The sequence below is a fragment of the Mus musculus genome, chromosome 3 (assembly GCF_000001635.26).
Source record: "Mus musculus strain C57BL/6J chromosome 3, GRCm38.p6 C57BL/6J".
NCBI lineage: Eukaryota > Metazoa > Chordata > Mammalia > Rodentia > Muridae > Mus > Mus musculus.
The window spans coordinates 88,033,217-88,056,283 of record NC_000069.6 but is presented as its reverse complement, the minus strand read 5'-3'; the positions used below and the strand labels follow the sequence as shown (position 1 = coordinate 88,056,283).

Sequence of the window (23,067 nt, the reverse complement as noted above, 5' to 3'; positions counted from 1 at the left end):
CCTTCTCATGCTGGGAATGCTGACATCAACTGGGAAGGACCTAGAAGCTTGGGGTCCAAGCTCTCATTTCATCATGATCAGAACAGTCTGGGAGGGTAACCCAACCCATACATATAAATGTATGTTTTTCTTAACCTTCATGGTATTTAAAATGAAAACATTTTGTAGGGTATGATAGTGTATGCTTCTGATCTGAGCACTCTTGAGGCAAAGATGCCTGGATTTCTGTGAGTTCTAGGAAAGCCAGAGCTGTATTAGAGAAACCCTGTCTCAAAAACAAAACAAAGACATTTCATGTAAGTCTACATTTTCAGACTTTTAAAAGAGACACTCCAAATATTCCTCCATCCTGATTCCTCTTCCCACCATCCTTTAGCTGGTGAGCTGCCAGGCACCAGGTTTATACTTTTTGGACAGCAAGTTTCACAGGGGACCATGTCCACCCCCTCAGCCAGTATAGAATGCATTGGCTCTCCTCTGCAGACTGGGGCTCCAGAGCTGCTTGCAGAGTGTGCAGAAACCCTGCCCTAAACCAGGCTATCCCTGAAAAGGAGTCAGCTGAGATCCACTTCAGACCCTCGGTCCCTCTTCCGCTTCTTCTTTTTGGCTCTCTCCTTTGGGTATTGCCGACTTCTCTCACCTGCATCCTCTGCTACCCATGTCCCACCATCATCTTTACTGCTTACATCTAAGTCCTCCTCACAGCACTGCTGTCTTTTCCTTTTGTCTTTTCTTCTGACCTTTCTCTCTCCTTTTGTTAGGTCATCCTTCCCTTCTTCCTCTTGGGTATCTAAGTCCTCCCCACACGTCCCTCGCTTCTTGCTGCTTCTCCTGGGGTCTTTGTCTCCTCCACTGTTGACTGCCTTTGGCCGGCTTGTCACATCTCTACCTCCTTCATCACAGACTCCCATCTCCCCGTCTTCTTCATGGCGCTGCTTCCTCCTTTTCTTCTTTTTCCTGGAAGGCTGATCAGATTGCTCTGTGCTCAGTTCTCTGGGCCCACTCTCTCCTGCAGCCTCTTCCTCCTCACTTCCTATAGCCGTTCCCTGTCTCTCGGCTTTCTGCCTCTTCTTCTTCTTCCTGCTGTCCCTGAAGCTCCTGTCCGTGTGTCCCAGCAGCTCGTCACCTAGACTCTTTTCAGTTGTTGCAGCCTCTTCCCCCTCTTTCTGCTTCCTCTTCTTTTTCTTTTTTTGGGAAGGCTCACTGTCAGTCAGTGGTTGAGAGGTGCCCAGAGCCTTTGAGCCTTTGAGCTGAGCCAGAAAGGCCTGCTCTTGGGCCTCCAGGCGAGCAAGCTTGGCCTTCATGGTGATACCAATCCGGGCAGCCCTAAGACAGAGATATGATGGGTCTAAGTCAGCAAGGGTATTACAAAGAAAGTTGGGAACAGAGGGAGGGGGCAGCCAAGCTTCAAACATGAACTTGTGAACAACAGCAAGTATTCCCTTGGAATGAAAATAATTGGGAGGTGGCACAGGCTGTCCTTAAGCATGGGCAGAAAAGATGGGAAACCCAGAAGTGACCACAACTTACTTGTGTGCTGTTCGCCCCTCGCAAGCCTTGAGTAGCATCTCATCAGTCAGACTGTAAGGGCAGATGACAAGTCACAAACTTTTTTCTTTCTTTCTCTAAAAAATTTTTATCTTCACTATTGTTCAAAACCTGGCACTTTTTGAAGTGCTAAGATAATACAAGAATTAGTACAATCTAATTAATTCCACAAACATGCACCTACTCCTCTGATAAGAAAGCATTAGGCTTAGGTTCATTCTCTTAAAACCCCAAAGCATCTCCCACATGCTCTCAGTACCAAAATAAAGTCTCACATCTTTGGGGGCGTGGGCTCATGGTTGTCAACATCACTGCAGTTCCCCAAGTCTCTGTCAGGCTTCTCCTCACCCGAGGTTAGTGTGGCTGTCTAGAAGAAAAGGATCATGGAGACGGATAAAGCCAACTTAATACCATTGCCAACTCTCCTCCATTTCTGAAACTCCTAGGGAGTCACTGCCCAAGGCATGAATTTGACAGCACCCACCATTGTTCCTTGCAAAGTCATGCAGCCTGCGTATTTTAGTTTGGGCAGGAGATGATGGGCCACGGTTATTGGGAAGTAGAGCAGTCAGGGCCTCTGTGGCTCACAGCAGGCTAATTGTAGAACAAGCAGGGAAAAGTGCTCTGAGTGTTCATAGTGGAGTAGGTGCCAGAAACTGACAATAAAGACAGCACCCCTATCCCCTGTTTAACTAGATGCATAACCTATTATGGGCCATGTAGCTGAAATAGATCCAGGTAGATAGCTCAGCTGGTAACAATACTTGCTATGCAAGCAAGAGGACCTAAGTGCAGGTCTCCAGCACTCACATGAATGCTGAGCAGGCATGCTGCTCACCTGTAGTCTCAGCAAGCAGGCTAGCTTGGTAGCTAAACTAGACAAACTGGCAAGCTCTGGATTGAAGTAAGAGACCCTAGCTCAGTATATAAGGTGGAGATCAAAAAGATACCCAGCCTCCATCTGCACACATGCATCCCCAAGCATATGTCAACACATACACACACCAAAATGAAAGAAAGAAAAGAAAAAAGAAAAAGAGAAGAAGAAAAAAATGAGTCCAGTCCAGATGTAACTGCCATTCATATCGGGCAGTTATTATGAATGTTGCCTGTCTCACATATAATTCAGGCCAGGGTTTGGGGAATGGTTTCTAGAGGGTGTGTATGTATAATCTCAATTTGAAAGCAAGAAATGGTTAGCAGGTAAAGGGTAAAGGAAGAACAACTGACAGAGGCAAGGGCAGGTGGGAAAACACAGCTTCTTAAAGGAGAAAAAATAGACCTGCTGGCTAGTGTGTACTGGTCCCAAAAAGAAGTGAGTGAGACCTGAAGCATAAAGGGCCACAGACAATCTCATTAAAAAGGATGGAGCCGGACAGTGGTGGCACGGGCCTTCAATCCCAGCGCTCATGAGACAGAGGCAGGTAGATCTCTGAGTTTGAGGCCAGCCTGGTCTACAGAGTGAACTCCAGAACAGCCAGGGCTACACAGAAAATCTGTCTTAAAAAACAAAAGTAAGCAAAAAGGATCATGATACTATAGCTGTCTTTTGCTACTTTGTGGGTTCTTCTTTCTTCCACCCTTCTCCACCCATTTTCTTCCATCCTTTCAAATCCCCTAACACTAGACAGAAGAGAAGATAAAGAATAGAAAGAAAAGGAAGTAATGTTATTGTTAAAGCATGGGATTCCTTGAGGCAAGTTTGACCTTCACTGACAGGGCATCTGATTCCTTTTTCCTTCTTTGTGTATGACTACTTAACCAACCACAATAACAACCCACAACACCCTTCCTCTGGGGCCTAGCATTTATATACCCTCTGAAAAATCCCCAGAATTCCAAACATCACAGAATCGAAGAAACTACTTGATGCTGGCAAAACCACACCCTTGCTAAAGCATGAGGCAAATCATAGTCAGCTGCTGACTGCAATCTGAAGCAGCCCCCCATATCCCACACCTGAGATGAAAACAAAAACATATGTCCATATTTCTGTGTTTTTCAAAGAAACTGAAGTTCTTATTACATAATACGATGTGTTTTAGAGAGAACCCTATGGATGCTTTGAAGGTCACTGACTGTGGTGGAGAGTGAGGATAGAGGCAGAGGCTCTTAAAGAGGCAAGGACTGCCCGAACCGAGTAGATGTCAAGATGTAGAAACTGGGAGGGGATGCTGTGTGAAGCCCTGCACACAGAATCTGTGCTACTAACTGCCGGCTTCTGTTCTTTTTGCCTTTATTCATCAGCTGTGGGCTCTTCTGAAAACCATTTTTACTCTTTGGTTCACATATGTAAAATAAGGGTGGACCAGGCAACCTCACAGGACTCTCCTGGCTTCTAACTCTTTTAAAATTATACATCAACATATCCCACCCCAGCAGCTCCTAACTAAATGACAGCCCTCCCTCTCACTGTACGCTGCTGCTTCCCCAGCAGATGGGATTGTCCATGAACCTTAACATTTCAGTCTGGGTGAGGGCACGGGCACAGCAAGGCTGGGCACGGGATCTCGGTGTACTGGGGTATCCTGGGAATTAGTTGGACACACAATGCAGTTGATCAGGACCCAGGGAGACAGACGGGAGCAGTTGAGAGCTGGATCTCTCACTCTATTACCTTCACAAACTTCTGATACAGCAAGCTGGGTTTGGGGTGACTGCGCTGGGTGGTCTCCTTGGAAAGACGTCTTATCTGCACTCCATCCTGTTGGGAAATATCGGTGAGAGAGTGGCGTGCTGTAGTGCCCTACCCCACCCCAGGCCTGCAGGTTTCTTCAATATACCCGACAAGTTCATACCTTCCCCGAGTCCACTACCAAGCTGGCGGCAGTCTTGTTGAAGAGATCACTCCACCAGTGGTCTGTAAATTCCTTGGCAGGGTCATGTCCCACCTCCATGTGAACAGTAAGTAGAAGTCACAGTCTGAGCACCGCCCACTGGCCCTCATGGGTCCCCTCTCCCATTCATGCTGACCACCTCCCAGTCTTACCCCATGGTTATCTTGCTTCAGTGTCACCTTGAGGGCCTGGGTAATGCCATTCTCCCTCCGGCCCAGGCCCTTGCCTGTAGAGGAGAGTGAGTGACTTATTTTGTAGCCTGACCTGAGCCCTCACCAAGTCTTCCTGGGCTAACCGCCATTCCTTTACTGATCACAGAGTACACTCTGAACCTTTCAGAAACCTACCTCTCTCCATTCCTTCTAGGCTTACTCAGGAACCCGTCTGAGGGAGAACTATCTTTTCTATCCCCTTGTGGCCTCCTCTAGTTTGTCCAACCACTTGCCCCTCATCCCTCGTTATCCAAAATGAGGATTTCGCCCATTCTTCCCTAATCCAGATGGGTCAGAAAACGTATGCTTCTAAAGGTTCTCTTTAGACTAGTGTCCCCTCTGGCTGAACTGGCATGGGGCAGCAGAGAGTAGGGAGCGGGAGGATATGGAAGAACACCTTGAGTCCATCCATGCTTCAGCAGCTGCTCTTCAGCAAACTTCATCCCACGGCTCTTGACCTCTGGGGTGACACTCATGGCAGGGTCTGTCCTCAGGTTCTCACCAGGGAAAACATGGCACTATCCTCTGAATAGGGAAAGAAAGGACTGGAGGTGCACCTTAGATAGCAGGGTGCTTCACTAGCACACGCAAAGCCCCAGGCTTCAACCCCAGCATCATGTAAAATAAGGCATGCTGGCCCACACGCGTAATCCCAGCAGATGGAATGTGGAGGCAAGAGGATCAGAAGTTCATATCATCTACAACTATACAGAGATGGTTGAAGCCAGCCTGTGCTATATGAGACCCTAAATAAGTAAAAAAGAAAGGAAGGGGTGGTAGTGTGGGCTAGGGCTGTCCTTAGTATGCCTTAGGAGGTAGAATGCTTGCCTAACATGTGTGAGGTCCTGGGTTCAATCCCCAGCATTGTGTAACTAGGTGTGGTACTGCATGCCTGTAATTCCAACTCTGGGGAAGTGGCCCCCGAAGGCTCGGGACTCCAAGGTTGATTGAGTTTGGAGCTCAGGACCAGAATGCTTAAGACCCTGTCTGTGCCTAAAATACATAAAGCTGTTTGTGTAAGACGTTTCTTTTGTTAAAAAAACAAACAAACAAACAAAAGTTTCTGTGTATGTCCAAGTGTATGTATATGCCTTACATGCATGCAGGAACCAGTTACAGTTGTGAGCTGCCATGTGGGTGCTGGGAACTGGATCCAGGCCCTCTGCAAGAGCAGTAAGTGCTCTTAACTGAACCATCTCTCCAGCCTTGAATTCTTCTTGAGTCCTGAGAGACACCAGGAGGACGACTGTTCTTTGGAGAGTCCTCTCTCTGGTCAAAGGGGCCAAGACCCAACAGGAATCAGGATGAAGGAGGGGTAGTGTTAATACTGATACCTAGATGTGTGGCATAAGCTACACTGAAGCCTTACGAACGTGAAAACTTTCATTCAATCTTGCCACCCTACTCAGGTGACAAAGGAAGCTGAGCCTTAAATAGCTTAGGTGGTGACAGTAATATGGTTGGTATTACTGTCAACATGGCAGGAATTACCTGGATGGCAAGCCTCCAGTTGCACCTATAGACTAATTTAGTTAGCCTCTGAACAGGTCTATGAGAGATTAGCCTGTTTAAGTTAGCTGAAGTGGAAAAACCTCAGTGGCACATTCGTTATCCTTGAGTCCTGGACTAAAAGAAGCTACGGCCAGAAAGATGTCTCAGTGGGTAAGGGAGCCTCCTGTCAAAACCGATGTTTAGTCCTAGAGACCTACTTAAGTACTTAGTGGAAGGAGAAAACTGACTTCCATGGGCTGTCTTCCACCCTTCCTACCCATGCTCATTCTCTCTCTCTCTCTCTCTCTCCCTCTCCCCCCCTTACACACACACACACACACACACACACACACACACCAGCTAGACTAAGTCACACAACTAATGTATGAAGAATTCAAACCAGGAAGCCTGTGTGCAGAGTCTGTTTACGTTGTGCAAACAAAGCTAAGAGGTGTTTGGTAACTTGAGCTAGAGACTGGTACTTAAGAGAGCCTAAAGTCTACACCTATTGTCCAACATTTGCACTGACCTTATGAGGGAGCCAAACCTTCCGCCCACATTACTGCCTTATCAGGCTTTCAGAAGCTTCCATTTAGAAACTGTCTAGCATAGGAAGGGGCGCCTAACAGAGCACTAAGTAGAGAAAGATGGCTGCTGTACACTATCACCTCATTGTACTTCAGAGACAGCCCTGTCAATAGGAATCATTCTCACCTTACAAGAGAGGGAAAAAAGAGCCTGGTTTTCTTGCCTCTTCAGGAAATGCGAATACTAGCTCTGATTCTAAGTAGACAAATTTCTTCACAGTAACTCACACATACTTCCCTTTGCCCCAGAATGGCATTCCCTGACTTGTACACTAAATTTACCTCCAAAGTGTAAGATGGCACATCACACAAGACATTGAAAACTTAGACCACTAATATCAATTTGTGCTAAGATAATTTGTTATGGACACAACTGCTTTTTGGTTTTGTTTTGAGATTATGTATCCCTGGCTAGTCTGAAACTCTCTATGTAGCTGGCCTCACACTCACAGAGATCTGCTTGGTTCTGCCTACCAAGTGCTGGGATCAAAGGCGTGAGCCACCACCCTGGCTATGGAAAACTTAAAGCTGATTAGTGTGACTCCTGGAGTAAACCTTGAGCTTCTCAAAGAGGCAGCTCTAAAGGTCAAACTCCCATTAGATCTAAAGTCTGCTAGATACCCTTTATGAAGTCCAACACAACTTTAGGCAATACTCCCAAACATTATATATTAGGTTTAAGAATAAGGAACAGGATTTCCATCAAGATAAGGGCTGTCCAAGTCTCCAAGGAATAGGCCGGGAAAAGGTATTCAGTAGATGTAAGGGACACCTGGATGTTTCTAGGTGTAATAAACAGCAAAGTAAAATAGAGAACTTTACAAAGCAGAAAATAAAAATGCAGAACCTGGCTTGGGAGCTCCTTACTCCTAGTGAGTAGGGATGTCAGCATCAGACAGAAGGAGGCATGGCTCAGCAGAGATGGGCTCAGAAACCTTGCTCTGTTCCTCAGTAATTCCAGTACAGGCGCTTTCAAGAGCAGAAGGAGACAGAATCCTTACAAGAACACTGCAGTGAGTGCAGATGCCCGGCTTTCTCCTGGCGCTGTTAAAACAGCTGTAAAATCATGTCAAGTGCACTCTTGTGGGCTGCACCGCTGGGAAGCACACAGCAAGTGAAGCACGCATGCGGGAGCTTCTGGACTTAAGGGAAGGTCTCTGAAGCATGGAGCATGGATGTGGAAACTCGGTGGGACCAGAGTCTGTAGGGGACTTAAATACAGAAGCCAGGCAGTGTGCTGATGATGCAGGAATCACACAGGCCAGGACCAGCGCTTATAACTGGGAACCTGAAGAGCGTCGCTCTGTCCTGGTCTGCTTTTCTCTCCTTTTGCCTGTCTCTCCCAGAAAACATAGATTAGCCAGGTCTACAGGACCTCATGTGTGGTTCAGGCTCCGGGAGCTGGGATGTCCTTTCTATCTGCTTGTATTTCTTTGTGATCAGCCTTCAGCCCAAACCACCTGGCTCCACAGCCCCTGACTCTCTTATACTTCTCCCTTAGGTTTCTCTGCCAACGCAGGACTAACCACTCATCCTACCCCCAGTTTCTCCCTTTTGTACCGTATTCTGCTACTCCCTGAAGTGAATGAATGGTGCTTATTTTTCTGTTTGGCTATTACTGTATTTCACAGTAGGACTACTCTTTGATACTGACTGTGTAGATGGTATGCTAATTTCTAATCATAAGTCTAGAGGAAAAAGACAGCTTAGCCCTAGAATAGGCTAGGCCCTCCTGAACATTGTAAATACTTCTGAAAGAGTAAAGGTGTTTTTTAAAAATTTTAAAAAAAATAAAGTTTAGTTGTCTGAGTGTTTTGCCTGCATGTAAACGTACCATGTGCACACAGTGCCACCAGAAGCCAGAGGAGGCTGTCCAATGCTCTAGAAATGATGTTGTAAGTGGCTGTGAGCGACCACGTGGGTGCTGAGAACTAATACAGGTCCTCTGGAAGAGAAATACTCTTAATGACCGATCCACCTCTTCTACCCACTAAATAAATTCCACCAATGACCTAATCCCTGATGCGCAAATCTCAAGGACCACAAAACACCAAGGTAACAGAACTCCTCCAAAAGCTGAAGACACCAGGAGATAAAAAGTGGTCAAGACTTTAGGACAAGACTTCAAAGTCACCATGTAAAAAGCCAGGCAATGTCTTTATGAACAGCTTTGACTTTGGACTATGCTTTGCAAAACCAAGATCATGACTTGGCCATCTTATAAGCAGGAACCTCTTAGAAGTCCTCAGAACAAGGACAAGTGGGACCAGCTCTATCCTGGTGGGTTTGTGGATTAGCTGGGCACGCCTTCTTTGCTGTCATTCTTTGTCATAAAGTATGGGAGGTGGCCACATACTCTGGGATGCTTGGATGGAAGAAAAGATCCTCTGCCCTGCTTCCCTCTTTGTTGAAAGACCCAGTTGGCTGTGCCACTACTCTGCCTTTCTCTTCAGTTACTCCCACTTTTGCCTGCAGGAAATGCCACTGTTAGGCCCCTACTTCTGTTTGGGATATATTTTGAGAGTGTCAGGATTAGCAGACTATATACTTGATGCCTAAAACTGTACTCATTACCCTGGTAACCAAGTAAATCCAAATTTATTTATTTTGGTTCTTTGTTGCCCTTTCCCGAAAATAGAATTCAGGATAGCAGTATTCTTCTACGTATTAACAGTTGAAATTTTAAAAAATAAAGAGAAAAACTGTTGGAGTGGCCCATCATCTCCTGGAGTTGGCCCTGCTGACTTTACTCCACTGTAATCCACTGCAGGGCTGGCTCTGATGGTTAAGATGAATCCGCTTCAGTCTGGGAGATCTGAGAGCAGGATGCACCGTGTGATCAGAGCCTTCTACCAAGGTACATTTCCTTGGGATTATGACTTGATAAAACCGAGAGTATCTGCTACAACTCTAGCTTTTTTAGTATAAAAGCTCAAGCCAAGGTAAATGAGGAGGCCCTTGGGAACATAGTGACCCTTGTACCAGGCTAGGAGGTTACAAGCCCCTGAGACTGAGTGTCCAGAATACCAGCATGCAGGTTCTATGTTGAGGTGGGGGTTAACTTTTATTTTGATCACCTTGTAGTCTTTTAAACCCTTGGTCTCTGAGGCCAGGTCCACATCTTGCCTTCCAGTCATTTGCCTGCCCTTCTGTGGTAGTCCTTGTGTTAAGCTGGTAGAATGGAATCAGTCATTAATCTTTGTGTCCTGCCTTGGCTGGGGCCATATAGGAGCAGCTTAGCTCTAAGGCCCAGAGAACCTTTATCCTCTTTCTCCTTGAAGGAGAGAAATTGAACTGGTAAAAACAGCATCCTCTGCAGCATGGGAAGAAGAAAATAAAAATCTCCTTTCCAAAAAAAAAAAAAAAAAAAACCAGGCAAGGTGGTGTGCACATGTAACTCCGTCCCAAAAATCAGGCGGTTAACTCCTGAGCTTGACCTCTGGCCTCGATATGCACGCACCCACCACACACATTTGTTCACATTGACATTTCAAGCAAGCAAACAAACACCCCAGGGGCTGGAGAGATGGCTTAGTGGTTAAGAGCACTGGCTGCTCTTCCAGAGGACCTGGGTTTGATTCCCAGCACCCATAGCACAACTCAGAACCTTCAGTTCCAGGGGATTAGGTACCCCCTTCTGGTCTCCTCAGGGAACCAGTCATACATGTGGCACACAGACATACAAGCAGGCAAAACACCTGTATACAAGAACTCTTTTTTGGTTTGTTTATTTATTGAATTAAGCCACTAAATCTGTAGTAATTTGTTTTGTAGCAATGAAGCTAATGCACAAGAGAGTGGCTGATAATAGGCTATTAGAAGAGAGGAAGTTATTGATATGATGTATAAAACAAGTTTTGGGGCCTGGAGAGATCACTCAATGGTTAAGAGCACTTACTGCTCTTGCAGAGAACACGGGTTTGGTTTTCAGCAAGAACAAGGCAGTTTACATCTCCCCACACCTCTTAGCATCCAGCATGCATTGGATGTACATAATACAAGTAGACAAAAACACTTGTATACATTAAATAATAAATGAATTTTAAAAAATTAAATAGCCAGTTATAGCACACCTTTAATCCCAGCACCAGGGAGGCAAAGGCAGGTGAATTTCGGTGAGTTTAAGACCAACCTGGTCTACAAAGTGAGTTCCAAGACAGCCAGAGCTGTTAAACAGAGAAACCCTGACTCAAAAAAAAAAAAATAATCAAAATAAAATAATAAAACAGTTCTGCCAGCCCTGTATAGTAGTGCACATCTTTAATCTCAATACTTAGGAAACAGACTAAGATCTCAGTGAGCTGGAGGCCAGCCACTTTTACATATGTCCCAGGTCAGTAAAGGGGGCTTTGTAAAAGCCTGTCTCAAATATAGATAGATAGATAGATAGATAGATAGATAGATAGATAGATAGATAGATAGATAATCAGTTCTATCAGTTTCAAAATGTGATCCAGGGCCCCCTTTGGGCTGGGACTTTTCCAGAGGCCTATGATGTCAACGTCTTTTCTCAGAAATCCTCCCACATTATTCCTCCCCCCCTTTTTTTATTTTTTGAGACAGGTTTCTTTGTGTAGCCTTGGCTGTCCTGGAACTAGCTCTGTATACAAGGCTGACCTCAAAGGCATGCACCACAAATGCCTGGCTCCCTCTATTTCTCATGACTGCATAGACTGTGTAGTTTCCCAGGTACCACACCAGTGATAACGATGCTTTGTTAAGGGACTATGCTCTTGTGTACTCTGGTGTCTAGGAATACTCTTCAATTCTGCATAGCTAAATGCCCCAAAGCTCACAAAACCTTATAAAATGGAGGCAGGGTGTTAGCAATCGTGACAGTCGAGTTTAGGAAGAATCACATGTCTATCCACCTTTCCATTAGGAAGGATGATTGCATGAAGCCCAAATGAAACGGAACTGTGAATACAGCAACACAAAAACGGGGTAAAGAAGTGGTCTTCTTGACCAAAGTGTGGACACTTAACCCCTTCCTAGAAATGGGAACAAAACACCCATGGAAGGAGCTACAGAGACAAAATTTGGAGCTGTGACAAAAAGATGAACCATCTAGTGATTGCCATATGCAGGGATCCATCCCATAATCAGCTTCCAAACGCTGACACCATTGCACACACTAGCAAAATTTTGCTGAAAGGACCCAGATATAGCTCTCTCTTGTGAGACTATGCCGGGGCCTAGCAAACACAGAAGTGGATGCTCACAGTCAGCTATTGGATGGATCACACGGCCCCCAATGCAGGAGCTAGAGATATTACCCAAGGAGCTAAAGGGATCTGCAACCCTATAGGTGGAACAACAATATGAACTAAGCAGTACTCCGGAGCTCTTGTCTCTAGCTGCATATGCATCAAAAGATGGCCTAGTCGGCCATCACTGGAAAGAGAGGCCCATTGGACTTGCCAACTTTAGATGTCCCAGTACAGGGGAACGCCAGGGCCAAAAAGGGGGAGTGGGTGGGTAGGGAATTGGGGGGGGTGGATATGGGGGACCTTTGGGATAGCATTGAAAATGTAAACGAGGAAAATACCTAATTAAAAAAAAATTAAAAAAAAAAAAGAAGTGGTCTTCTTGGATTTTTTTTGTTTTTGAGGGCTTACTAATTAGCCTGGCTAGCCTGGGTTACACTGGCCTGCCTCTCTCCCAGGTGCTACCTTGCTTCTTGAAATGGAAACAGAAGTAAAATTTAGATGCTGAGGTCACCATGCAAATACCACTTATTATAAATACCAAATTATTTCTGACTATTTTAACAGTAAGAATAATCATACCCCACACTTGTAGTGCATTGACTCACCACGAACCTGCTATTAACTGCTTCACATGGATTGTCTCATTGATGCCTGCCAACATCTTATAAGAAGGTATTACTTAGCCTTAATTTACAAAGAAGAAATCGAACACTGCTAATTCGAACACCAAACAACTGGCAAGTAGTGGATCCAGGATTGGTAGTGAAGCATTTCATGAGCAACTCACTGCTTTGTACCTTTACAGCTTCTTTCTTCTGCTGTAAGCCTTCCCCACATTCTATTTCTCATCACAGTAATTCAAAACCACACTTCCCGGAAGGCGGAGGCAAGCTTTATTTCCCAGCCCTTGAGAATCGTTCAGCGTTTCTGGACTGAAATGAGTGACACAGTAGGAATCGTTTTTTAACGCACTTGCAATGGGCCGGCGTGGGCAGACGCAGCCTGATCTGCGAAGGCTGCAAGTACACTGAGACGCGGTCTCCTTTCCAGCCAGTTTCCAGGGATGTCCAGAGCCACCCGTTTGCAGCAGCCTAGAGGACCAGCCGCCGCCTTTTCCTCCGGTTATAAATCCAAGCCCCGCAGCCACAGAGTCAGCAGGGTGGAACTACTCTCCGATCTTCGCCCTTGCTCCCGCCCCTGGGGAAAGCAAGCTCCTTACCGTCAGTGTACAGTCCTCTCCGTGGAAGCACGTGTGACACCCGACTTGGGTGCAGCCATCTTCCCGGAAGTGAACTTTGGCCCTTCTAGGATGCAGAAACCATAGAGACGTCCTGACAGTAGCCACTCCCCTGGATGTTTGCCACGGAAACTGAGTTCCAGGCTGGGTGCTAGTTTCCTTCCTGCAGTTGTTGGAAGCCAATGCGCCGCCCTAACCTCTGTTTCGGGTCCCCCACCCCCACCCCCACCCCCGACCCTATCCTGAGCTTTCCGGAGTTAGTGCCTCCCTTGAGGCAAGGACACTCAGGCTCTGCGTAGCGGGATCAGCACTGGTTGCACACTACCTTGTCCCTTTCGTACTGGGAACACAAGAACACTTAAGACTCGACCCTTAACTTGGAGGAGCATGTAGACTTGCTCCAAGAAGAGGAGACGAAAAGGGGTCCAGGGCACCGGAGCTGCAAGTACACCATTCCCACCAGCAGTTGTAGGCTTCTGCGGCCGGCCGGCCGCCCAAAAACAAGGGAAAAGAGCGTTTCATATTGCCTCCCCATATGGGAATAGCCATTTGCTTGTTATCTAGAACGCAATTACGGCAAAGGATATAATAAAGAAAATACACTGAGGGCAGAAGAGATAGCTAACCCATTAAGAGTGTTTCAGATTGAGTTCCCAGCACCCATATGGATTCCAGAGGATCCAACACCTTCTAACTTCTGAACTGCAGATGCATACATGCAGGCAACGCACACACACATATAAAATTACATCCTTAACAATTAATTAAAAAGAAAAGAAATTACAGTGGGGGATCTTCAAGAGCATCCAAGTCTAGTTACCAGTATCCATGTTGGGTGGTGACACATGCCTTTAATCCCAGCACTCGGGAGGCAGAGGCAGACGGATTTCTGAGTTCGAGGCCAGCCTGGTCTACAAAGTGAGTTCCAGGACAGCCACGGCTATACAGAGAAACCCTGTCTCGAAAAACAAAACAAAACAAAAACAACAACAAAAAAAGATGCACAGTATCCATGTTGGGTATTCACAGGTACCTGTAAACTCCAACTCCTGGGGACCCATGGCCTCTGCTGGTATCTATAAACATATACACAGGCCCACTCACAGAAACACATAATTAAAAATGAATCTTTAAAAAAGCAAAACAGAACAAAACAAAACAAAACCCATGATAGCAGAAACAGAGATGCAATGGGTGAATTCTGAAAATCATCCTACTACCCTGACCATGTCAAGAGAACGGGAGTCTTTTGTAACAAAAGAGTTATCTGGTCACATCTGTGTATCATTTGTGTGAGGCCCATATTAGGATAGTGTCTTAATTGTTGTGAAGGAACAACATGACCAAGGCAACTCTTCTAAGGAAAAAAAATTTAATTGGGGCTGGATTACAATTTCAGAGGTTCAGTTCATTATCATCGTGGTGGGAGGCATGGCAGCCTGCAGGCAGACATGGTGCTGGAGGAGCTGAGAGTTCTACATCTTAATCCAAAGGCAGGAGACAGGGACTGCCTTCTGCAGGCAGCCAGGAGGAGACTGGAATTCCACATTGAGCAGAGCTTAATCATGGGAGACACACACATCCTCTGCCAAGGCCACATCAATTCTAACAAGGCCACACCTCCTAATATTGCCATTCATTTTGGGCCAAACATTCAAACACATGATTCTATGGGGGCCAAACCTATTCAAATTCAAATCACCACAGGCAAATAGGAGCATCTCACTATCCTGCTAACCAATACATTTTTATAGCACCTCCTATAGTAGTTTGAGTACAAATGTCGCTAGGCTCTTATGTTTAAATTCTTGGTCCCCAGGTGGTGGAACTGTTGGGAAAGATTAGGAGGCATGGCCTTGATGGAGGAGCAGTGTCACTTTGAGGTTTCAAAATCCAATGTCATTCCCAATACTTTTCTCTCTGTCTTGTGCCTGTGGATCAGACATGAGCTCTCAGCTACTACTCCAGTGCTGTGTCTGCCTGTTTGCTTCTGTGCTCTTTCACGGTGGTCATGAACTCTAATCCAAAAAGGAATAGACAAGGCCAGCATGTCCTTAGATCCAGCTCTAGGTGTTTGCAGAGGGTATCACAGATGCTTGGTGTGTGTTATGGTGTGCATGTGTGCATGCCTGTGTTCATAGCACGTGGAAGGTGAAACCAGGAGAATCAGGAGTTTAAAGTCATACTTAGCTCTTCAGCAATTTCAAGGCCAGTCTGGTTACATGAAAACCGGTCTTAAGGGCAGAGCCAAGCCCATGCTCATGGATCACAGGTCATGTGGAGCCCAGTTGTTAAAGAATCGATCCTTCTGCCTTTATCCTTGCTGTTTTGCCTCTCTATTGGTTTCCTTGTTGCTTTATGAACAAAAGAGTTTTGCTACATAGTCCTGGCTAGCCTAGAACTTACTTTGTAAATCATGTTAGCCTTGAATTTGTAGCAATCTTTTGCCTCTACCTTTCCCCATCACCAAGCCCAGTCACACATTGTGGGTTTTACTGCTGAGATTTTACAGACAGGCTCTCAATTTCCTTCTTTTCTACTGGAATCAGGCATGATGGGACATACTTTATAATCCCACGTGACTTGGGAAGCTGGGGCAGGGGGATGGCTACAATCTCTAGGTTAGCCTGAGGTATGTAAAAAGACTATGTGGAAAGAAAGAAGGAGAGAGAGAGGAGAGAGAGGAAGAAGAAGAAGAAAGAGGAGGAGGAGGAGGAGGAGAAGAAGAAGAAGAAGAAGAAAGAGGAGGAGGAGGAGGAGGAGGAGGAGAAGAAGAAGAAGAAGAAGAAGAGGAAGAGGAAGAAGAAGAGGAAGAGGAAGAGGAAAAGAGAGAGAGAGAGAGAGAGAGAGAGAGAGAGAGAGAGAGAGAGAGAGAAAGAAAAAGAAAAAGAAAAAGAAAAAGAAAAAGAAAAAGAAAAAGAAAAAGAAAAAGAAAAAAAATTGCTGGACAAGGTGGTTTATGACTTTAATCCCAGAATTCAAGAGGCAAAGACAGGCAGATCTCTGTGAGTTCAAGGCCTCTCTGGTCTACAGATTAAGTACCAAGACAGTCAAACTTGTATAGTTAGATCCTATCTTTAAAAGAAAAAAAAAGTTAGGTGCATAGAAAGAAGGTTAGAGAGATGACTGGGTGGTTAAGAGCCCTTGTCTTTCTTGTAGAGGACCTTGGTTCTGAATTTCATTCCCAGCATGCATTTAGTAGCTCATCAACTATCTATTTCTAGAGGACAATTAACCCTCTTCTGGCCATCTTCTGACCTCCAAGGCTAAAACATTCCATCTTACAGCTTGCTAAATCAGAAGGTAAATAACTCAAAATAGCCCCAGGAAGTCCCCAGAAGACAAATGTGGCAAGATTTGTGTCAAGCTGGAGATGCTAACACAAAACTGTTTAAAGCCAGATTGTGTGTTAAAGGGCTTCTTGACAGTCTTAAAGCCTGAGGACAGTTCACAGAGGTCATCCATGATAGAACAATACAGGGGGATCTGATCAAGCCTGTCTCAAGGGTGGATCGTTATCTCCCAGGTTAAGGAGGGTACATTTCTCTCCATCAAAAAGTTATGCTGGGGGTGGAGATGGTTTTCCCAGCCTGGAATTCCCCCCAACAGCCAGGTATGGTGAAAGAGGAGGCAACAGTTACAGAGAGTCAGCAAGTGCAGTGGGGGAAGAACAACAGAGCCATATTCCCCTTTGGTCCTGAGTAAGTCAGCTGAAGTCAGACTGTCTTCTTTTTACCTCCCATCTCTTTAAGCTGCCCCAGCAATTTAACATTGTGCTGTGCCAGAAATCCAAGGAGGGCACCTGGACCCTAACACCTAGCAGAGGGCTCCAAGCCCTCTTTATGTCTTTCTTACCATCCTTTCCTACTTTTGGGACCCATTCCTCTTGGGAGCACAGATGCCAGCCAAGCTCACTATATAGATGAAACAGCCACCGGTCTACCTAGCACCTTGGCACTTTGCGTCCTATGCTTCCATGAATGATGTAAATCCCATGGATGGGGTCTCTGGCCCTGGGGACTTCATTGGTGTTCTCTGTAAACCGTTTGGGGCTCAGATGAGCTTGGCAGGACCATCTGTCTTTCAGGTAGCCACTCCTTCACCTAGCCTTTCTCTCTCCTCCTTCCTAGCTCACCATGTTCAAGCCTTGGACCCTTCCTGGTAGCCTCAAGTCCCTGACAACTTGGGCTCTGGTGACCATGATCATCTAGCACTGTTTCTGAGTCTTTTCAAAACCACTTAATTAAATGGGTAGACCTGCCTGTTCGTCCCTCTCAAGATCCCCCCCTCCACCATCACCTTTCCTTTCCTTATAATGTGAGACCCTGACTTAAAGCATTTCTCCCTGAAAAGTAAAGCCCCTAAACGTTCCCCCAAGCTTGTTTTCCCTGATCTCTAAAAATACAGCCAGAAAGAAGCTCTTTGTTCTCAATAGCCATCAAAAAGCCTTTTTGTTTCTATACCTTACAACCAGAGATGCGATCATTGTAAAAAGACCTAGCCAGGCGCTTGCCTGGCTCCCTGTGCCAAGGACTCGGAGATAAACTCCACAAAGAAGAGCTACAACCCACTCCCCACTCCTCATGCCTTGTAATTTTACCAAGGACACCCGCCAGAGAAGAGCTGTAGCCAAACTCCTCCCAACTCCTCCCAACTCTCCTCCCAACTCCTCCCAACTCCTCACTTTTTCCTTTAAAAGCCCCCTACTGTTACTGCTCAGGGTTGAACTCCCCTGCCCTGCCAGGCCAAAGGAGTTCGTCCTCAGCTAGCTGACAATAAAGCCTCTCGCAGTTTGCATCAGGTTTTCTTTCGAGTTATTGGGGTGCCTGCCAGCTCATCCTGGGACTTGAGCAGAGATCCCCCAGTTTCAGGGGTCTTACAATAACACCCCCAAAAAAGCCCAAAAAACAAACAACAACAAAACCCCTAACATTCCCCTCCTCCCATGTCTGTTTCACTGACTTAGTCTGATCTCCAGACAAGAGGCAATTTCCAATCAACCAGGACAGGCCCCTAACACAGCCAACATGTAGGGACAAGGTATTCAGAGGCTCGGAGGAGGAGGACCCCTCTGTTTCATCTTGAGATTGGTTTTGGGGTTTTCCGCACATCCACAAACCTTGCTTAGTTGAGAGTCCTGGGAACTCTCCACGGGCCCTGCAGGACATGCTCAGGTGAGAAATGAGGGAGCTTTCCCCAGTCTGGGAGCTCTTGGCTCCTGAAAAAATACAGGTCTGGGGAGCCTCCTACTTTCCAGGCTCTTTTGGTTTATCAGAAACTTGAGGAATGCCTCTGGAGGGCTGTTTTTACCTGGTTCTATACCCACCATGGGTTCTAAATTACATAGTGTTAGCCTGTGTGGGGGCTGCTCTACAAAACCTCTACTGGAGAGACAGAGATCAGCCATACTTGTCCCACTCAAGGTACAATTCTGCCTCAGTATACCTTGGCAATGGCCACCAGTGGCCCAAATTTGAAATGTCTTATTTTAATATCTAAACTGATTTAGATAATTCTTAAATCACAATGGAGAATAGTCTGAGGCCCCTCCCACCACGTAACCCCCAGTTCATCCTAGCCCTCTTCCTCCCTTCGACTCCTGCTTGCAACTTTCCCCTAGAGTGCAAACTTAACTTCTATCCGCCTTCTCCCAAAGGGCTTCCCAGACATGACAATGAGCCATAAAGTCAAGATTATGTCCCCACTGGCTTGTCACAGAGGGGGTGACTGCAGGAACCATGGATCTGGAACTGCAAGATGGGAACAGGGCAGTGCCTCCTATTTCTCTGCTCACTCTGAGCATAGTTATTGGGAAGTCTCTAAATGTACTAACCTTGCTTCTCTGTTTTTCCTGCTAACTGTTCTTGTTAACTGAAGTGTATCAACCCAGGACATATTTTTTGTGCTTAAAAGCTCACCCTAAGAAAGGTTCCAGGCTACACTGGGATCCTGAACGCCCAGCTAATAAAGACTTTCTGCTATCTCTTCTTCTTCTTCTTCTTCTTCTTCTTCTTCTTCTTCTTCTTCTTCTTCTTCTTCTTCTTCTTCTTCTTCTTCTTCTTCTTCTTCGTTGTCTTCGTCTTAGTCTTCATCTTCATCTTCTCCTTCTCCTTCCTCTTCTTCTTTGTCTTCTGTCATTTTATGTCCATTGTTATTTTGCCTGCATGTATGTCTATGTGAGGGTGTTAGATCTTAGAGTTACAGACAGATAAGCTGCCATGTGGGTACTGAGATTTGAACCCATATCCTCTAGAAGAGCAGTTGGTGCTCTTAACCAATGAGCCATCTCTCCAGCCCAACTTTCTATTATCTTAAATCCATGTCTGAACAGTCATTTCTAGTGAATACCCCCACAAAACATGGGAAAATGAGACCTTCAAATGTCTGGCCAGATCTGGCTGTATAAGCAAACCCACAAAAACCTCCTTCTTGCCTATAAGAAAGATGAGCTACTCCTCATGTCTCACGTGACAGGGGAATGGATTCTCTCACTTAATGGAGGATCTCAGGGTCTGCACCCACATCCTAAATGTCTCAAACAAGGGAAAAGCAAATAACAATTACTCTGCCCTCGGTATCCCCAGAACTGACATATGGAGATGCTGTGAACAAAGAAACTGTACTGGCTGGTTTTGTGTGTCAACTTGACACAAGCTGGAGTTATCACACAGAAAGGAGCCTCCCCTGAGGAAGTGCCTCCATGAGATCCAGCTGTAAGGCATTTTCTCAATTAGTGATCAAGGAGGGAGGGCCCATTGTGGGTGGTGCCATCCTGGGCTGGTAGTACTAGGTTCTATAAGCAAGCAAGCTGAGCAAGCCAGTAAGTAACATCTCTCCATGGCCTCTGCACCAGCTCCTGCTTCCTGACCTGCTTGAGTTCCAGTCCTGACTTCCTTTAGTGATGAACAGCAGTGTGGAAGTGTGAGCTTAGTAAACCCTTTCCTCCCCAACTTGCTTCTTGGTCATGATGTTTGTGCAGGAATAGAAACCCTGACTAAGACAGGAACCTTGTATATAAGCCCCTCCCCCATCTGACTGGGCTGGAACCTGCATGCTCATTAACTGGTCATGCCCTTTACTTGGCTTTCATTTCTTCCTCTTAGCACAGGCTAAGTCCAGGAGGCACACCCTAGCCACCCATGGTTCCTTATTAGAGGAGGAGGATAGATAGATAGATAGATAGATAGATAGATAGATAGACAGACAGACAGACAGACAGGGTTTCTTTGTGTAGCTGTGCTGTCCTCTGTAGACCAGTGTGGCCTTAGACTGAGATCTGCCTGCCTCTACCTCTTGAGTGCTGGAATTAAAGGCATGAGTATGGCCCCATGACCCGACCCTACATTCTTAACTATACACTCAGTAAAAATTATAATAGTGCCAGCAGTATGACTCACTTTTCATATGTCATAGGTACTGCCTTCCTGGCATAGTGTGCTCCAAAAATGCACAGTCACCAAATGGCTTTCTTGTGTTCTGGATCTTTGTTTTGCTATTTGCTAAGTTTTTTTTATAGTTCCTTAGAGGGACTCTCCTGTGAGATAGTTTATTGGTTGCCCCTCCTACACCACCCTTTTGTCAGATGGAAACAGTTAAGAAATATTAGTGCTCCTAAACCCCTCATGTAGCTCCGATGATCTCCAAGAGGGGTGCTAGGTGATTTGAGACAAGACCCAAAGACACAGGATCAATTAAAAATTTTACCACAAGCCTCCTCCCACTCTGGCTCCTCCCCTTAACCCTTGGCCACTTCTTTTTTCTTATTATCCTCATACTTATGTTTCACCCTGCCCTTTAAACATTTTACTTATGGAACTTCCCCCATACCCAATGAAAATGTACCACAAGCTCTCCCAATGGCTCTCACCCTACAACAGCTCCATTTGTTCCGTTTGATCCTGATTCGTCTGCAGAAAGACCTTTTAGATGGTGTGGAGAGACCCTGGCTGCAGTGGGCCTTCATCCTGTTCACCCAGGCCAGATACAGTTCTGTACATTAGTCTATGTTCTCCTTGTCCTCTCCTCTGATGCTCTGTAGCCCGCAGGTGCTTCTCCTGGCTCACTCTGGTGCAGCACTCCTGGGCTGTGGGACTAATCACTGTCACTCTGTGTCTTAGTCACCACTATTCTATAGGTTGTCACACAAGTGATCTCTAATAACTACACAACAGTCAATATCAGGTTGTCTTGAAATCTCTTCTGCCAATGTCATTAGTCCAAAACTCTTCAATTTAGACTCAGACAGATATTTTTTTTTTAAACAAGGACAGAAAGCAGCCACATTCTTCACCAAATACAAGATCAGTCCCTCAGCCACTTACTAATATTCTTCTCCTCTGAAACTTCTTGAGGTGGGTCATCATAATCTGCATTGCTTTTAGCCCCACTGTCTTCCAAGTTCCTATGAGGATGGCCCACCAAGCCCTATTTAAAGTATTCAACTGCTTTTCTAGTCCAGCCTCCAAGCCTGCCAATGAACAGCATGGTCAGGCCTGTCACATAAATACTCCAGACCCTGATACCAACTTCTGTCTTAGTCACTGTTCACTGCTGTGAAGAGACCCCATGACCACTGCAACTCTTATTAAAAAATAAAATAAAATAAAAAGCATGCAATCAGGGCTTGCCTATAGTTTTAGATGTTTAAGTCCATTGTCATCATGGCAGGGAGCATGGTGGCACACAGGCAGACATGGTGCTGGAGAAGGAGCTGAGAGTTCTACATCCAGATCTGCAGGCAGCAGGAAGAGAGGGAAAGTCACTAGGCTGTCTTGGGCTTTTAAAAACTCAAAGCTCACCCCCCAGTGACATACTTCATTAATCCTGTTCAGAAAGAGGAAAGACCACTAACCCAACTGTTTGGTCAACTTAAGCAAGCTTTATTTTCTATTAGACAGACTATCGCCCTGTTTAGGAGAAGAGCCTCAAACACAGTAGAAAAAAGAAAATTTATAGCCAAAAAACTACAAGGCTAGTTTTTGGTTATGAAGAAACTTGGCAGAATATCTTAAAATTATTTGGCAAAACATCTAATCTTATCAGGTCATGGTATAGAATTTGGAACAAGTCAAATTCCAGAAAATGGGTTGAGACATGATCAAAATTTAAATTTTTACAGAAAATAGGAATGAATTTATTTTGACCTTGTAACAAAGATGTTTTCTAATCTTAAAATGAAGTCAGGTTGGTTCATCAACTTCCTCCAACAAGGCCACACTGTCTAATCCTTCTCAAACAGTGTCACCCCTGATGACTATGCATTCAATGACTAATTGAATGACTAAGCATTCAAATTTATGAGCCTGTGGGGCAATTCTTCTTCAGACCACCACACCTTGAATGGCTATACCTACAGACTCACTGTCTCTCCTGCCTCTACTGCCCCCCTCCGCCTGGGCAGCCTCTCAGCTTCACTCTGTAAACAAATCACACACTCAGCCCACTAGTAATTATTTCTCAAAAGTTTCTCCAGGAATGCATGCGGGCAATTGCATAATCCATCACAGCCAATCAGGTTAAAACTCTCCTCCTGCTAACCGACCAGAGGACCCACCTCTTCAACAGACTCTAAACTAACGTCTCCTGACAATCACCCTCCTCACCATCGAGGCTATGCCTACAAAACTCTCCCTCCCCTAGACCTCCACCCATGATCAGAAGGAAGAAGCTCCCCTCAAAACTGTTGGGGTATGTTAGAATAAAACCTGAACAAACTCTGGAAGACCTGACCACGGCCTTATGTTGAAACTCTAGACCCTCCCCCTCACTGCCTTAGCTCAGTCAAACGCTATCAGCTGCATCCCGGTAGCTGGGGCAAGGCAGTTTCTAAAGATCAACTGACTTTACGTGAACAAACAATTCCAGAAACGTCAGGCTAACATATAGCCCCAGCAGCGGCTACCCTAACTTCCCGGTCTCCAACCCCACTATATAAACTCCTTCCCT

General features: G+C 45.6%; 1 protein-coding gene across 3 annotated transcripts; it reads right to left on the bottom strand.

Annotated features, from left to right (window-relative positions):
- Positions 1 to 289: 289 nt before the first annotated feature.
- Gpatch4 (G patch domain containing 4) lies at positions 290 to 13,178 on the bottom strand. Of its 3 annotated transcripts, NM_025663.4 has the most exons (9): positions 13,105 to 13,178; positions 12,683 to 12,817; positions 4,995 to 5,122; positions 4,538 to 4,611; positions 4,347 to 4,439; positions 4,166 to 4,252; positions 1,824 to 1,915; positions 1,531 to 1,581; positions 290 to 1,326 (listed from the first exon to the last, which is right to left on the bottom strand). In NM_025663.4, the coding sequence occupies exons 3-9, from the start codon at positions 5,071 to 5,073 to the stop codon at positions 555 to 557; spliced, it is 1,248 nt and encodes a 415-aa protein (NP_079939.3). In that variant the 5' UTR covers positions 5,074 to 5,122; positions 12,683 to 12,817; positions 13,105 to 13,178; the 3' UTR covers positions 290 to 554. The 3 variants fall into 3 exon arrangements, with proteins under 3 accessions (NP_079939.3, NP_001273786.1, NP_001104279.1); NM_001286857.1 differs by having other exon boundaries at positions 12,491 to 13,178; NM_001110809.2 differs by lacking the exon at positions 12,683 to 12,817.
- Between the last annotated feature and the right edge of the window lie 9,889 nt (positions 13,179 to 23,067).